This window comes from Anneissia japonica, unplaced genomic scaffold (genome assembly GCF_011630105.1).
Source record: "Anneissia japonica isolate Jap-2015-1 unplaced genomic scaffold, ASM1163010v1 scaffold234_len1672027_cov178, whole genome shotgun sequence".
Classification (NCBI taxonomy): domain Eukaryota; kingdom Metazoa; phylum Echinodermata; class Crinoidea; order Comatulida; family Comatulidae; genus Anneissia; species Anneissia japonica.
This window is the reverse complement of record NW_022738761.1, coordinates 918,590-935,904: the sequence shown is the minus strand read 5'-3', so window position 1 is coordinate 935,904 and position 17,315 is coordinate 918,590. Positions and strand designations below refer to the sequence as shown.

Sequence of the window (17,315 nt, the reverse complement as noted above, 5' to 3'; positions counted from 1 at the left end):
TCTGCATACAGTATACAGTACACAAATGATATCCATGTTAAATTTGGAATCCAATATACAGGTACTACTGTATACTGCAATTGGCAGTTGATTGAATACATTTAAAAATCAATATAATGTCCATATTTAACCAATTGTTTTTACTTTTCAAAGCTTCCAAAACAGATTATAAATGGAAGATTCTTAAGGATAATATGTCCATGATTTAAATATTATTTTATATTCCACTTTGTATAGAGAAATACCTAAATATCGAGGATAACTATTTTTTATAAAAACATTTTTCTAAACCTAAATCACATACTATTGCATGATAGGCCTAATCTATGTACAGAAGGGTGGGAATATAAACTGTAATTTTTAAAAAAGAATGCTTGATGAGAAAGGGACAGCTAAAGCCTGGTTTCTAAAAAAAAATCGCTATACATGCTACACTGTAACATTTTGTAGTGAATACATTGTGTGACCGTGAGCACATTATACCCTAATCTCCTGTTTTGCTCTGACCCCTATTGGTACAAATACCAGGTATTTGTCACATAAAATGTGTGTGAACAGAACTTTAAGCCCTGTTGAATATCAAATTTTATGACAAAAACATGTGACATGCCTAAATATGGTAATGATGACATCACATCATGACCATATATAGGCACATCATGACTATATACGGGCATACAACAGTTTGATAGCAAGACAATAATATGATAGCATAACAAATACTGTAATGTATTCATCTGTGCGACATGTGTACCTTATCAAATGAATTATATTACACAGTAAAAACTGATAAAAAGCATTGTGAAGACTAGCTGCTTTTATCATAACAATAAATATGTTTGGATCATAAAAAATCTAATATAAAATATAATTTCATCCATATTCAAATCATTTCTGAACGAAAAAATGTTACAATTATATATACTATGGTAAATATATTGATCATATCCTTCAAAAGATTACAAAATTGATTTCTGAGGTCAGGTCATTTCAGAACAATACCATTCAATATTTAAAAAAATTTGAAAAAACAACATTGTGGTTCTTGTAAAACATAAATATAAACTTGCATCCACTGTATAATAGGCCATGCAAGCCAACATCATTATTATTATGTTTTTCATTAGTTTATTACCACTAGGATCAATTATTTAAAATTTCAGTTCAGTGATTTACCTGTTTGCTATACTAAAGAAACTATAGAAGACCTCTTTTTGAATTCTACTAAAGTTGAACTGGATATATGTTTTTTACATAACTGCAAAACATATGCTATGTACAGTACTTCAAAAAGAACACTTATCTATGCTACCTTGTTCGTTTATAAAATCTTGTTAATTTGATTCTGCATTCTTACTCTAAAATATATTTGGATAATAAAAAAAATGATTCGGTAGAAAAAAAATTACTCTCCGACTTCTTCAGCATTATCATTTCCATCATCCCACACTACGCCATCATTTTTTAGTAGAGCTGAAAGCATGCCCTCAATACGATCATTTTGGGATTTCAACAGCTTCATACGGTACTTGATGTTGTTTATTACCTCACTGAATCCCTCTTGTGAGTCACGGACCTCTTCTAAGACAGTCTGGAAAAAAAAGCCAGGAAAAACAGATAATATAGTACAGTAGTTTGAATAGACATATAATGCTATGCTACAGGTAGGATTATTAACACAAACATACATGCTAACTACACTAGGAAGAAAACAAGCCCCTTTTCCTGATCAGCCCCTCATACCCAAATGTCAAGACAAAAATGTACGCATGCGCATGTCACGTCAAGGATCTACATACAACTACAACTATAATTGTCTATTGACAATGTTAACACATTATTATTTGTGACTCACCTTTTCTGACGCTAGAGTTGAGCTGATAGCTTCTTCCAGCATGGACGCTTCCGAGGAAAGGAGACCATAGAAAAAACGGCTTAGCAATGTTCTTCCATAATGTTTATTTGGACGTATTCTGCGCTTCTTCACACAGTACTTACGCCAGAAGAAAAGAGGCAAAGCTTCCTCTATTTCTAAAGCCAGATCAACCTGGGAAAGATCAGATTAAATATATTAAGCAAAAGTGGGTAGAGAAAGGCGTTGCAACTTGACAGTTATGTATATAGTGGTATGATGTTTATTATGATGTAATTTCTTGTTGTGCATTTGTTTGTTGTATGAGTATACTCTATTAATAGAGTACCGGAAGATGATGATGATGAATTTATTTCCAAAATCTGCTCCAATGGCAGCCATACAGTTAGAAGCATGAGTAAGAGGATTGAAATATTTACATACAATTGCATGTGCCATTTATTTACTGTGCCATTCACGGCTGAAGTACAAGACAAAGTATAATAATAATATGGCAGAGGTGTGAAAAAACAGCCTGCCCACCACATGTGATCAAATTATAAAAGTAGTTATCTCTTCAACAAAACTTGCTCTTTCATTACAAAAAGTAAAAAAATGGTATCACAGTGGAACCTGATCACAGAGATGAGCACTCCTGCCCAACAGACCAATTCCGGACCCTCTGACCCACATTAAAATTATTTGTGTTTTTAAATACTTATTGACAATAATTAGTTTAAATTCATTCTATTCTCGAGTCACATCTCATTGTAGCTAGCTACCTGTTTTGCCAATCGTTGCAACTTGGCTTGGTTTTGGACTTCTTTTATATCATCAACAGCAAGACCAACCTAAGTTAAAACAAGATTTAAATCGATAATGTAAAAAAATAAAGAAATAAATCATAATTATTGAACTGTTTCATCACATCATGAAGTTCTTTACAACAACATAATAGATCTTAAGTGAGGGCCTTATGGTGCCCTCTCTTACTATTTACCTCACTCAACCATTTAAAAAAATTTGTCATAACTATATTTTCTCTGTCTAAATGCTTTGGGCAGAACAATTTTGTTAATTAGAAATATTTTTTCCCACCATCCTCGAACAATTTTTTTAAAATTGACCCTGCAGAAACATAGGCAGATTCAAGGGGGACCCAGCCGCCACTAAAATTTGTCAAAATTTTTTTTTAAATTAAGAAAAAAGAAAATTCGACTAAAATTTGGAGTCTGGTAGTGCCATTTCCAGCCATCTACAGGTGCCATAATCATAAATGTTCTTACCTCAGCCCCAACCATGGTGGGGCTGATGTAGTATAGACCCTCCACTTGTGAAAGTCCCTCTCCAGGCCCCCTCTATTTCAAATTTCTGGATCCGCCACTGAGAAACAAGGTATACAACCAGATTTATGTGAAGGCCATGATTACTATGGCCCACTTGTGCTGTTGTTGGGGAAATATGCCTTAGCATAGGGGACATGGCCAGTATTAATTGCCTGTCATCAATTCAGTACCAACATGTGCACAGTTTTCAAGTTTCTCTGTTTACAAACTTCGTCTACACACACACACATACACACAAAGAAATACATAAGAATATTTCAAGGCCAGACATGTCAACTATAAGGATTAATCTGCTTTACTAAGATTACAACCTTTGCCAAACCACAACCATTTCACCAACCACTCCCAAAAAATACCAAATTCCAACATACAAGCAAATTCATGAGAATGATTGACATGATGACGGCAAATATCGTGAAAACAACGTAAGTCGCTTGCTTGTAGTACAACGATGTCAGAAAGTCTTCTTCAGGTGTCTGCCCCGCGGTGGTGTCCAGATAATTTTGGCTGTGAAATGTAGTATCGAACTCAAATTCGCCGATCATCATGACAAATGTTTTCACAAATGCATACCACACTGTGTTGAAGGGTTCCTGAAAAAAGTATCAATAAAAATAACTTCTTATTGATGCCTTCTGTAATATCATTCCTGATGATGACATAATTAATGTCGAAATATTGAATCCCAACACGATGGCGTGTATTTCAATACTTGGAGTATGTATTATACTTTCTTATCTGAGATTAATCAGCGGACCTTTCGGTTTCTGTAATATGGGTGTTGGAATTAGTGAATATGATTATCAAATTGTGAGGACATTACCTGGTTCATCAGTAGAGTGTAAAAGCCGAGACTGAAGGCAATAATGAACAGAAGGAATACAAAAGAAAATTGAAGGAAGGTCTTCAGTACATCTGAAAGAATGAATAATAAAAAATACAAGATATTAAAGTATGATGATTATATATTAAATTTACCTTAATAGCATTGAAAAAACACACATTATCATTGTAAATAGTTACATAATTTTTTCATAAGACTACATTAAAAAAAAAAAATTGGTTTTCTTTATCTTCTTTTTACTGGGTAACTGAATCAGCGAAACAAGCCATTAAGATCTTTTTTTTTTGTTTTATTATATTCTTTCATGAAGTTTGCTAGAAATGTACAATGAAATACAGCTTTTCCTATAGACCATTTTTGCAAAATTTGAAATAACCTGGCAACTACTGGGGACTTCCAGAGGCCTACGCACTTCGCGCTACGTAGTTACTAGTATGCGCGCTGCACTCTATTTGACACTCTAACTCTGCTCAGGCTAGGCTAGGCCGCTGGAAGTACTCCCAGTTAGTTGCGAGATGATGTTGGCGGTGCTGTTTCAAAATAAACCCGATAAAATGGTCTATAGTAGTAGGATATAAACGTTTACCTGTAAACATGACAACGTAAATTCCAAGCCTTGGAAGTTTTTGGATGAACAGAATAAGGTTGATCCAAGCTAGCAAGATGGCCACTGCTCCACACTGCCACTGCCAGTCCTAAATATAGAATATACATAATGAAAATAATATATCAATAATTATAACATGTAAAGCAAACTTCTCTTTGTCCTCGCATTATGTTTCTGGGTTAATTATACATCTATAGAACACTTAATCAGCTCCTGAAAGAGAATGCCAGGCCCGTAAACGGCTGGAGGGGCGGAGGGGTTGTTGATCAATACTACTGTAGTAGTATTTTATCATAACTTGATGGGATTGAATGCTGCAGCTGTGTATTCAGCTCCAGGTTTACTATTTAGACTCAATCTAGCTCAGCTCAACTAGTTGCTGGTGCTACATAGACTTTCACCCATGATTGTGCTTTTAAAGCCGAGCACTTACTGGGCCCGACGGTCGTCAGCTGATGCAAGTCTATCGAGAACGCAACACCACGGCGAGCACGCAAAGGTTCAATTTTAATGACAATACGTTCAGACTGACACCGACTATCAGCAGACGGTGTCACGTTGTGCGGCACTTACAGGGAGCAGAGTTGGATTTGTCGTACGACGTTGTACGACTGTCGTACGAGGCAGCGAGTGCCCGGCTTAAGTGGAACTAGTTGCAAAGTGTGCTTCTGTTGCTTCCTACTGTAAATATCACGAGCTATTGGGTTACTACCATCACATGATTTGTCAGTTGTTTCAGGTCACACAAAATAGAACATGGCAACTGAGGGCAACTAGTTGCACTTAAGCAATAAGTGCTTATTTTGCCTCCAACCGCACGACTCAAAGTTGTACCTAATCACCAGTTTGTTGCCAAAGTTCAGTTTATTACAGTCACGTCACAATAATTAAAAAGCTTATCTTTGTACTCTTGGGTGAAGTTACAATGTGGCTTGCCCAAGAACAGGACTAAATAGGTGAAGCTGAAAGCCTTATTTCTAGCACATGCTTCCAGATGAAAGCCAAAACTTTATGGATTCTTAGATATGTATTATAAATATGAAAATATATTAATTAAAAACCAACAAGGATTTTAAACAAACTTTGTGGATTAAGGATTTTAAACAATTTTTTATACCTTATCCTTTTATTTCATATATTATTATGATGTTTCAAAACTTATCCATTGTTAGTAATACATGTTATGTTACAATTTTCAAATGCAGATCTAAAATGTAAATGAATATTCATAAAGTGATGAATAGATTGAAACTTACATATTTAACATTGATGTTATTCTCATACAAACAGTCGTTGAGCGGTACGACCAAAAGAACTGCAAGGATATACACTATCCACTCAATTAAGTTGTTAATTGTCAGATAGCGGAATTTCTGATGCCAAAGTTGTATTATCTAAAAATAGATGAGTTGAATAAAGTTTTTCAGTATCTAAATACAACAGAATCATCTGTGAAATGACATCTATAGCTTGGTTTCCATAGAATCGCTCACCTATTGTCGATTGGTTGGCGACTGTCGCTGATAGGGTGAGTGATTCCAATGGAAACCAATCTTGAGGCAATCAATTCCAATGACAATATGTATATAAATAAAATAAACCATATTTGTTTAAATAATAATTATTATATATGTATTTATGTATTCATATGTACATAGTGACAGGTGGATGCATGTAAAAAATACATAATTAAAATTAGATTTATTCACCTCTTTCAATAAATGAAATGCTGCTAGGCCCACAATAATCCAATCACCAAGTTCGCCAAAGAGGAACGTCTGCCAGTCATCGCTATCCTCTACCCATCTTTTTTCACCATTTCCCAACCAATCATATGTTTTGTCAGTACAGTTTTGGTCGGTAGGTTTCAAGTGGTAGAAAGGTGGTGGGGTGGTGATAATGTAACCAGTCAAGAAGAAGAGAAACACAATATATATCAAGAGTGAGAGGTAGTAGAAGTAACGTCCATAACAATCCCACTTGTGGGTCAGCAGCGTCAACACAAGTGGATGTCCCAGAAGTTTTGTTCGCTTTGATACAACCTACAAGTAGTGAAAATAAATAATATACAACTTTGTGATAATCAATAGGTTATAAATTTCAATATAATTTTTGGGCAGTTTTAAGGAGGGATAATTTACTTTCTCCAAGTTCCATCCCTTCCTCCCCTTGGTCAATCATATGTGTAGTTGACACAGGCAGTTGCTTACCACAATCACTACCAGCAATGTCTTAATTTAATTTGTGTGCGTGGGTACAGTGTTCTTACTCAGATACGGTACCTATCCACTTACCATCAAATTCAAAGGGTGGTTTTTCCTAAGCACCTCTGCATTGTATGTGTATGGTACAGCACTGTAGCGAAGCCTTCCATTCTCCTTGTATGGTCCATCATCATCCTGGGATGTCCCGTCAGAGGAAGCAGTATCTATGGCAACAACATCAATCAAATCATTTCAGATAGTGCTTATAAATTTTTTAAATTGTTATTTGGATTACCAATTGTTATGGATGTATAAAGCATAATTTTGCTAGCTTGCAAAAATCTTGCAGACAATATTCAGAATGGTTGCATGTTTTTACTACTATATTATTAATGGTCTCCATGCAGTTAACTGGCCATGGGTATTGTCATTCACAGCAAACTACAATGTGATGCCTGGTTTAGTGAACAGCTCACTAAACCAGTCAACCCAGAAGTAGATTCTCCCAACCCAGAACCTGCACAAACATGGGTAATACTGTAGGTTAATAAAATTCTCATTAGAACTACCTCTATATAGCATTATATACCAAAATCATATTATCTATTATAAGTATATGTAAGGGGTTAAACTTAACTAAACAATATAAATAGTGGAATAAAAATTAGACAACTACTGCAATTTAAACTGGGGAAAAGTTGATCCATCAAAACAAATAATTATCTATTTCAACTAATAGGCACGAACTTGACTACTATAAAAATACTCAATATATACACAATAATTATGTAGCTGATTAACACACACACACACACATATATATATATATACACACACACACATATATTATACACATACACACAGTGACGTCTCCCAATTACGAACCCCCCATTTACGAACTCTTGATTTTACGAACCCAATTTGCGGCGATGTCATTACAAATGATCATTTTTTACTACAAACCACTTTATGCATTCTTGTTCTGGTATACTGTATAGTAAATCTGACTTTTTTTTTCACTGCTGGTGCTATTTGCATGGATTCGCAACCTTTATGAAGAGAATAATAACACTCCTTTTGGCCGTTATATAGTCATGTCTTCATTTGGAAATCGCTTTAAATGAATACTTCACAGTGAGCACAGGTAATTTTGGCTTCTATACAGTATTATTTTGTTGCAGAAAAAAAGTAAAATCCAAGTCATATTCCATGACAAAATGTTGCTCCCATGGCAAGCCTTAGGCCTACCTAGCCCTGTACTTTGTAGCATAGGCCTAGGCCTACCCTCACCACACTGAGATGCTATGAAAATTTTAACTCTCTGAATTACAAATTTTCTCATTTACGATCTCTGTTCGGACAGAGGGGTATGTACGTAATTGGGAGGTGTTACTGTATAATATAGATGAACAGTGATTATGTAGCTTATGCTAATGGATATACACACCACACATAATATTTTATTCAATGTACAAACATAAACTAATTCACATAGTACTGTATTTGGCTAACAAACAGAAATATTTAAGATGTACAAGATATTCAAACTATCTAATAAACATTTAGAACCATCATGTCATACATACTATGTCCTGAGAATGCGAGGCAAAGGCAAAAAAAATATGACAAAATACAATCAATTGACCAACTAAATTCAATAATTGCAGAAAGTGCTGGAAATAAATGAATGAATAAATTAATCAATAATCATTCAATAAATTAATTAATAAATCAATCTTTCGAATAAGCATCAAGATGTATAAAGAACTAAAATCAATGGCAAGCATTGTCTGGAGAAGCTGGGAAACAGGCTCAATGTCAATCACTGTAGTTACTATTCTCAAAGATACTAGAAACACAAGATAGAGTTCTCCACAGAAAAAAACTGTTACACCGAAATGCACGGTGGGAATACAAACAATGTGGCGCCGCGTACGGCTGGATCTAACAAACTTCTGCCAAACTTACATCACTGTGAATACATAACCTCCTTTTGTGGCGGTAGAAATCATTGCTATTATCCATAAGATACAATCAAGTAATTATAAATAAATCAAAAGAATAAAATGACCGATACAAAAGCTCAGAATCGTATGACCGGACTCTGCCTGGTAATAAAGTTTCCATAATTAGCGGAAAAAGAAGGTTGCTGTGTACGGCTGGATCTACTTAGCAACAGAAGGGCGCCCTGTACGTCTGGACCAAGTATAGATAAACTTGCATGAATAAGAAGAGAAGGGCGCCACATACGTCTGGACGAACATAAAATATACGATGAATTTCCGCCTCATATTTGCTATGCGAATGCTCTATCTTGTGTTTCTAGTATCTTTGCTATTATTATTATGATTACTATTTGAAATTATTATTAATTTACATTATGATTACTCCTGTATAAATATCATTATATCATCCTTTGCTCAATAATTACTTAATTAGATTAATAGGCCACTAAAAAAATACAATTTAAATCTCAACCTTAAGAATCTTGGAACTGAGTTTATGTCAAATGTCAGAGAATTTCAAGAGAAGAACTGCTTTCTATATATGTTTCAAGATACCATTTCATGAACCTTAAAATAAAATACTGCATGGAGATAGCCTAAGAGGTAAGATTTACCTACCCAGGTGCAAAACTTCTGAGAGCTTTAAAAAGATCAGACTAAAAATATTTTAACCATAAATTTGTTTGCTGACATTTATTTACTCACCAGATATATCCACATCCCAGTGGAAGAACATGTCATCCAGGAACTCATAATCGAAATCAATTTGAAAATCGGGATGTTCTGGTGGCAAGTCGTTTGTGATCGAGCAATTACTGAACACAACTTCTGCCACGTCGGGCATTCTTTGAATCAGTTTACGGATTGGTGTTGTCCGCCATTTAAAATATGAATGCTTGTGCTCTGTTCGCAGGGCATCACGCCAATTATCATCTGTGACAATTGCCATAGCAACATCTCTGTGAAAGCAAACCAAATATTTTTGATAATTAATAACACATTGTGTCTACCTATTTAAATAGCAAAGCAAACAATTAATCATATTATTGTTCTGTTCTAACCTGGATCCTTTTCAAATTTCAATGCACCCATCCCACTATTATTCAAACGATATCACAAATTAGTACAGTACTATAATGACATTAAAATTATGAAAAAAAAAATGATTCCGGTTTTGTTAACAGGAAAACAAAAGGTAATGGAAGTAAAAATTAAAAATTACCTTACTACTACTATTATTATATTATGATTGCTGTTTCACTTTATTATGATTGCTGTTTCACTTTGTATTTCTACTGTATGTTTTGTATTAATGAAGGAAAGAATATAAATGTGTATTTGGATTTAGTTGAATTGAAATATTCTTATTATTAATAATAAATATTATTATTATTAATATTATTATCATTTCTATTACTGTACCATTATCTTATCCTTATCTCATTCATATCATCATTATTGTCATTATCATCATCGCCATCATCATTCCTTATTATTATCATTGGCATTATGCTTATCATTATTATTATTATTATTATTATTATTTTAAGTTAAATACAGATATTATTATTTATTTATTTATTTTTATTTATTTATTTTTATTTTTAATTTTATTATTATTATTATTATTATTATTATTATTATTATCACCATCATCATCATCATCATTTCGAATTCTTTGTGTCTACATATTAAAGGTAACATTTTGTGACTCTTCTATTAAGACATTTTTGATTAAAAATTTATAATTCAGTATGTTTAGTGGAATGTCTTTCAGAGATATACTGTTTGTATTATGTTAGTTAACTTGCAACAAATGGTGTACAATAACCACCAATCGACCCCAGATATTAAACAGCAGCTTAGTTCAGCCGGCTAAACTGGTGGTAGCCACTGTGTTTGCGCTAAATTGTGGCGATCTCTTGGCCCCTGGTCACCGTCTTTCGGATGAAACGTTTAAACCATTGCCCCTGTGTGGTATTATGGCCCATGTGCACGTTAAATAACGCAGTACACTCTTTGGAAAAGAGAATGGGCTTGTCTCCCGTTGTACTGCCCAATCACCACCAGAAGGACCCACTGGAAATAAGTACTTCTTCAGACTTTTGTGAGTTATTCTTGGTGATTACACAGAATAAATCCATTCATCCATCCATCTGCTGTCAAACAATCTTCAGGAGAGGTCAATGCACCTTAGCATCTTTGCTTGATCAAGGCTCCCAAAAGTAAGCTAAAAATCATTATCATTATTGGTTTGGCAAAAAGAAAATATTTAATATAGATTTTATGAAGCCAGATTCAATTTTCAAGTAGTTCACCAATCAGTGTTAATTACACCTGGTGGTTTTTTGAGGCCTGAATAGCTTACACAATTTGGGACTTACTTTTTAGAATTCTCAATGGCCAAGTCCAAACAGTTCTTGTTGTCAATATCTTTCAATGACAGACTGGCTTTCCATTCCAACAAAAGCTTAACCACTTCCAAGTGGCCGTTCTTACACGCTAAATGCAGCGGTGTCGTCTAAAACAAATCATATAACTGAAAGTTACAAATGAATATATTCTCATAATTTGAAGTTAAGCCAGACAATCACTACACCCAAAAATTGTCTGTCATAACACCCACAATGGATCGATTTTTAATGACGATCACAATTACCAGGCAGCGTCGCATCGTTGAACACTCACAGGGAGCAGAGTTTGTCATCCAACGGTGATACATTATTTGACACAGTGAGTGACTGGTTTACGATAGATAAACTAGGTAATCAGTTTATTTTGGAAACAAAGATATATATGCAGCATGATGTTTGTATATTTGAATGTACACCACACAGCCTAAGGCAATTACAATTGTTTTTTATTCAGCTACCCATAGAGTACTACAGTGTTACGTCACGATACCATGTGATACTACTCTGTTGCTATCGGCGACACAAAATGTGTTCAACCGGATGCGTTCAATTGACAAACCATTGATCCTAACTTATAACATAATTATTAAAATGTTAACTTAATTTTTCTTTGTAAATTTTAATTGATGATTAAATGTGTTCGATAACTAATATAATGCAAGCTTTTTTTGTTTTTAGTACATTTTGATGGTAAAATATTAGGTTTTAAAATGCCTATTTCAGAAAGCCTATGAAGTCATTTAGGCGTAATGAACGGTAACCAATGTCTGGTTGACAACAAAGGGCGCCACCTGGTGTTGTGACGACACAACTGTGGTACTCTGTAGGAATTACAAATACAAATACATAAATAGATGTTACATAAAATAATCAATAGAATGAAAATTTCATACCTTTGCTTTATCAATGGGATCTACTGGACAGTCTGCTTCCAGTAAGACCTCTGCTGTTTTTCTCCAGCCATTGCTAGCAGCACAATCAAGTGGTGTCCACTGATTCTGGTTCCTAACAATAGTGAAGATTAAAACATCAACCAATAAGAAAATACAAAGAAAAGAACATAATACCAAAGAGTCAGCAAATACTCATGTTTCCATCACTATTATTAGTTTCATCATTTGTGAATAGGAAAAAATGAATAACAATACATTTCGGACACAGATGCATCAACTACGATGATCTCGGAATCGAGGAAAGTTGGGAAGAACACAATCAAAATTATATGAAATCATAATGCCGAAGTCTTCTTGTAAACACTCATAGTTAAGTATTTTCAAGTTCCTTATTAAACAAGTCTGAAAGGCATCTGGTGTAGACAGAAGAATAAATGTATACAATTACTCAAGAAAAAGAAATTCATTTAAGGAGAATTTTACCTTGCAGTAATTTCAGCACCAGCAGCAATGAGGACTTGCACTACTTTGAAATGTCCCTCTTGGGATGCAAGATGCAGAGGTGTGTTTGAATACTCATCCTCATCATCAACCACTGTTGGATCATGATTTACAAGTTCCTTTACTGTCCTGCAGATTGAAATATATAATATAAGAATAATATTAATAACAATAAGTGAAGGTAGAAGTAGAAGTTAGGAGAGTAACACATAACTTGTAGCGTCATTGACTGAACTGCGTATGGGCGTGATCTGTTACTACTGTAGCAGCCATAGAGAAGCACTCAGTAGCTTCACATCATTCTACGACACGGGCCCGGCTGAAATGAACCATCTTCCAACAGATGCAATGGGTGCATAATAATAATAAGTATAAGTCAATTGTGACGTCATCACATCATAGTCCACTAATTTTTAAATTTGTGGACCCTTGGATTGATTTTTTTTAGGTTCGTGTGCAAAAAAAAATTTCTCATTTTTCACAGAAACATCGCGCACCGCGATAAAAATTGAACTGTAATTGAAAATTACTTTCGTAAAACAAGCTTAATTAGGACCCGAATAAAGTTACTTCAAATTCAATATTAAGTATGAACAATTAGGGAATTCATTGAATCAGTGGACATTCACAAACAAAACAAACTGAATGTTTAATAGGAATATTCTTTACCTATTTTAAAGACTCAAGGAACAAATTTAGATGTAGGCCTATACGGCCAGGCAGGAGGCTGCCGAGGCCTCCTCCTATTAGGCCATAGCCTAGCCTAGTTTTTAAATCATCGCACGATGTTTACCTGTCTGCATGCACCAACCAAAAATGTCAGTGACTGTATTCTCTCTCGAATGCTGAAATGTTTATTTCTTTGACAAATGTCTATCAAAATAGCATTACAAACAAATTCATTCTAACACAGTACAAATTACAATAGTTATTCATCTTATCCGTGTCCTGCTGATGTGTAGTTAACGTGTAGGATATGTACTGCAGGGAGCACAATCAGCAAACACACAGCTAAATGTAAATATGCACACTGTATACTGATCATATCACTAAAGCAACCGATGACTGCTACAACAGTTGGTTATCAAAAACTAAAATTAAAAGACAGTGATTGACTTATAAAGCGATTAGTAGAGCATGCATCGTAACCTAATGGAAATTATTATACTTAGGTTAGATTTAATGCATTCAAAAATTTCCTTCAAGCACTAAATCTAACCATCGTATAATAATTTTCCTATAGTGTACTATGCGGAGCTCTACTAATTGCTTAATAATATTTTATTAATAATAACACAGTATTTATAATGCCCCATCTCTCTAGCATGCTATTGTAAGCCAGTGACTTTTAATGAAAAAGGAATCATTTTATTGGGGTTTTAATGGGGTCCCAATGGAGTCCAAACAGAGCAGATGAAGTAGAACTCACCTGTATTTACCGTACAAGGCTGCTAAATGAGCTGGTGTTTGTTCCTCCTCATTCTTAGCATCAATATCAGCTCCATTCTCAATAAGCAGCTAAAATTGGTAAAAGAAAAAACACTCCTGTTACCACAGTATTCTGTTAGCCACATTTCCAGGACTGTAGAAAATTTGCTAACATCTACTATCATTAAGAGGCAATTAATAGATGGACGCTGAAAGTTACAAAATGGTATTCAAGAGAAGGAAAAAGGAAAAGGGGATGACCAAAGAGAAGATGGATGGATGACATAAAGGAAAACACTATCAGATGGATGTCTGTAGCCAAAGACAGAGAAAGATGGGAGAATTTGTAGGGGGATATGTCCAGCAGTGGAATGACACATTCTGAATTCAAAATCTACCTCTTTCAATAATTCGTAAACTTTGTCATTAGATTGTAGACTGTATGTAAAATAAATATTAATAAATTATACTTCTGCAAAAGGTTCGAACAAGCCTTTCACAAGTCTTACTGAAGTCTTATTGCTGTTACAAATACAAACATAGTGACAATATTCATTACAAATAATCAATGAATTATGGCATTACCTTAACAATTTGCAAGTATCCAAATTTAGCAGCAATATGGAGTGGGCCATTGTCATAGCGATCACTATCTTCCAGTAGACTTTTGGCCCTTGGGTGCTTAAGTAACGCCTGTATTATTGAAATTCATAAATTGGTTTATCATCATTCACTTTATTATATCGTAACAACTTATATTAATTTAACATACAATAAAATGATAAATATTAGTAAAACTTATGACAATAATCAGGTTACTATTAGATTATATATCATGGCTAAGTTATGGAATTATGTTCATGAAGTCAAATTGAAGCAGTCCCTATATAATGTTAATAATTAAATTGTTTGTTTACCAACTCAAAAATTGTCACAGATAATATTTTCATTAGAACATTTATAGAAAATTGTGCAATAGAAAAATTTCACTTTTTAATTAAATGAATTAAAGTTTTATTAAATTTTTGTTTGAAAAACGAAATTAATTTAATTAATTCAACTTAATTATATAAAATTTCATAACAAGTCTCTAAATCTGCAAGAACTGTGTTAACATATATTCTACAAATATTAGAAAACTATGTATTGTACAATTTATAATTAATAAAATAATATGAGCAAAATATAATTTTAAAAATTTCCTTCTGAAGATTTCTGTTTAATCACATGACCAACCTGAAGTGCCTCGTAATGCTCCTCTTCAGCTGCTAAATAAAACACGCTCTTTTCCTGTTTGTCAGTTGCAGTTATTTTAGCTTTATATTTTAAAAGGATTTCAATGGTAGTGGCATGGCCATAGCATGCAGCTATTAGTAAGGGTGTGAAGTTATCCTTATCTTTGCGCTCAATTCTTGCTCTCCTAAACACAGCGGCAGAAAAGGCAATAATGAATAAAACGATATGAAGTGCGATTTGACCATATATGGGGATGATGGCATCACATCACACCCATATATGGACAAATCACAGGTATTCAGGAGCGGATCCAGTAGGGGGAATGGGGGACATGTTCCCCCCACCTTTTTGCCATTAAAGTTTAAAATTTTCAATGCAAATCAAAGTTATGTGCTATTCACTTACCTATTCTGAGACTGTTGTTCCCCGTTCCCCCATTTGAAAAATTCTGGATCTGCCCCTGGTATTTGTGAAGTGTGGACAGAACTATAAGCCAGGGTTACACTATCAGAATTCATTCAGATTTCCAACAAGAAATATTTGATTTGTCTGATAAAGATGAGAATAGTCAGACCTCTAGAGGCCATCTCAGACAGTGGCGTACGACGACACACCCCAACACGATTTATTGCCAGGGACAGTCTTTAGGTTGTTGTGAGAATATCAAACATTTTACATCACGACTGTGCCCAACACAGGACTATCGCATCAGCGTTTAACTCACACAGTGACCGGGTTGTGTCATACAACGCTGTTTGAGTTGGCCTTAACAGGCACTGAAAGACGTGATTTTGTTTCATCAGATAAGTCTGGAATAAGCATGCTATTTGACAATGTCTGACCAAAAAGTATGTTGAGTCTGACAGAGATCTGATAGAGTCAGCATATTGGATTATTGTAGTTATTAAAATATAATGATTGTAAGTTCACACTAATCAACAGTAGTGTGCTTATGTGACTAAAGCTATGTACACACTAGAAGTTTTATGTGACAAATATATGTTATATGCCAATATATGGGTATGATGATGTCACATCACATCCATATATGGGCAAATACCATTATCTGTCACATAAAACTTCATAGTGTGAACAAAGTTTTACATGCTGAACGACAGACTGAAGCAAACACCTTAGTTTATCCAGATGACACATTAATATCATATTATAAATGGTTCGCTATGATTATATTAATAAGCATAAATTTAATTGATCCTAAATGCCAAAATTGAGGCAATATGTCACATGACTATGATACACCATTGAGACCATAATTAATTATGAAATAAATTAGTAATATTTGGATTAGTCATCTATATGATTTTGGTTTTATAATGTAAAATTAATAAAATATTTACTTCTTGATCAGATACTCGACCACTTGTGAACGGTTGAACTGACAGGCACGATGCAGGGCCGTAGCATGATCTTTGTTTACGGCATCAATACGTGCATTGTGGGCTAGCAATTTCTTGACAATATCGGGGTTCCCGGCAACAGCTGCTGAGTGAAGAGGCGTGTCCTGATCCTTCCGACGACAGTTCACATTAGCATCTAGGAAATAAGTATAAATGTAAAATAACATTATTCATAAATTTTACACGAAATACCTCCAAGCAATATTATAATAGACTTGTACTTGTATTGTGATAATATAATAATAACAATTATAATAACGGCGGCAGCGAACACGACCGCGACGACGACAACAACAACAATAGGATAGGATAGTAATAATAATAATAACAACAATACGATAGGATAATAATAATAATAATAGGATAATAATAATAATAATTAAAAAAATGTTACACTTTGTATTGCGCATAATGATAGAAAAAGCTTCTATGCACTTCACATTAAAATAATAAATAAATAAAATATAAGTAGCAGCTGGCCATATATATATGAGATGTCCAATAGGGCCTAAAGTTGGTGGCACTATTCCAAATCAGCACAACGTGATCGAACATTTCTCTGCTAG

General features: G+C 34.2%; 1 protein-coding gene across 4 annotated transcripts in view; it reads right to left on the bottom strand.

Moving 5' to 3' along the window:
• Positions 1-6: 6 nt before the first annotated feature.
• The window catches only part of LOC117117768 (transient receptor potential cation channel subfamily A member 1 homolog), a 33,608-nt gene continuing 16,299 nt past the window's right edge, over positions 7-17,315 (bottom strand). For 2 of the 4 annotated variants that reach the window (XM_033262194.1, XM_033262197.1), the window contains 18 exons: positions 16,690-16,885; positions 15,332-15,515; positions 14,681-14,788; positions 14,097-14,185; positions 12,650-12,796; positions 12,167-12,278; positions 11,244-11,380; positions 9,565-9,818; positions 8,440-8,445; positions 6,944-7,077; positions 6,359-6,691; positions 5,906-6,043; positions 4,629-4,737; positions 4,022-4,113; positions 3,570-3,791; positions 2,635-2,703; positions 1,856-2,047; positions 7-1,591 (listed from right to left, as the gene is read on the bottom strand). In XM_033262194.1, the coding sequence (XP_033118085.1) occupies positions 1,406-1,591; positions 1,856-2,047; positions 2,635-2,703; positions 3,570-3,791; positions 4,022-4,113; positions 4,629-4,737; positions 5,906-6,043; positions 6,359-6,691; positions 6,944-7,077; positions 8,440-8,445; positions 9,565-9,818; positions 11,244-11,380; positions 12,167-12,278; positions 12,650-12,796; positions 14,097-14,185; positions 14,681-14,788; positions 15,332-15,515; positions 16,690-16,885 (2,708 nt within the window). In that variant the 3' untranslated portion in view covers positions 7-1,405. The remainder of the gene's footprint in view (positions 1,592-1,855; positions 2,048-2,634; positions 2,704-3,569; positions 3,792-4,021; positions 4,114-4,628; positions 4,738-5,905; positions 6,044-6,358; positions 6,692-6,943; positions 7,078-8,439; positions 8,446-9,564; positions 9,819-11,243; positions 11,381-12,166; positions 12,279-12,649; positions 12,797-14,096; positions 14,186-14,680; positions 14,789-15,331; positions 15,516-16,689; positions 16,886-17,315) is intronic. The other 2 variants (XM_033262196.1, XM_033262195.1) reach the window with 2 other exon arrangements.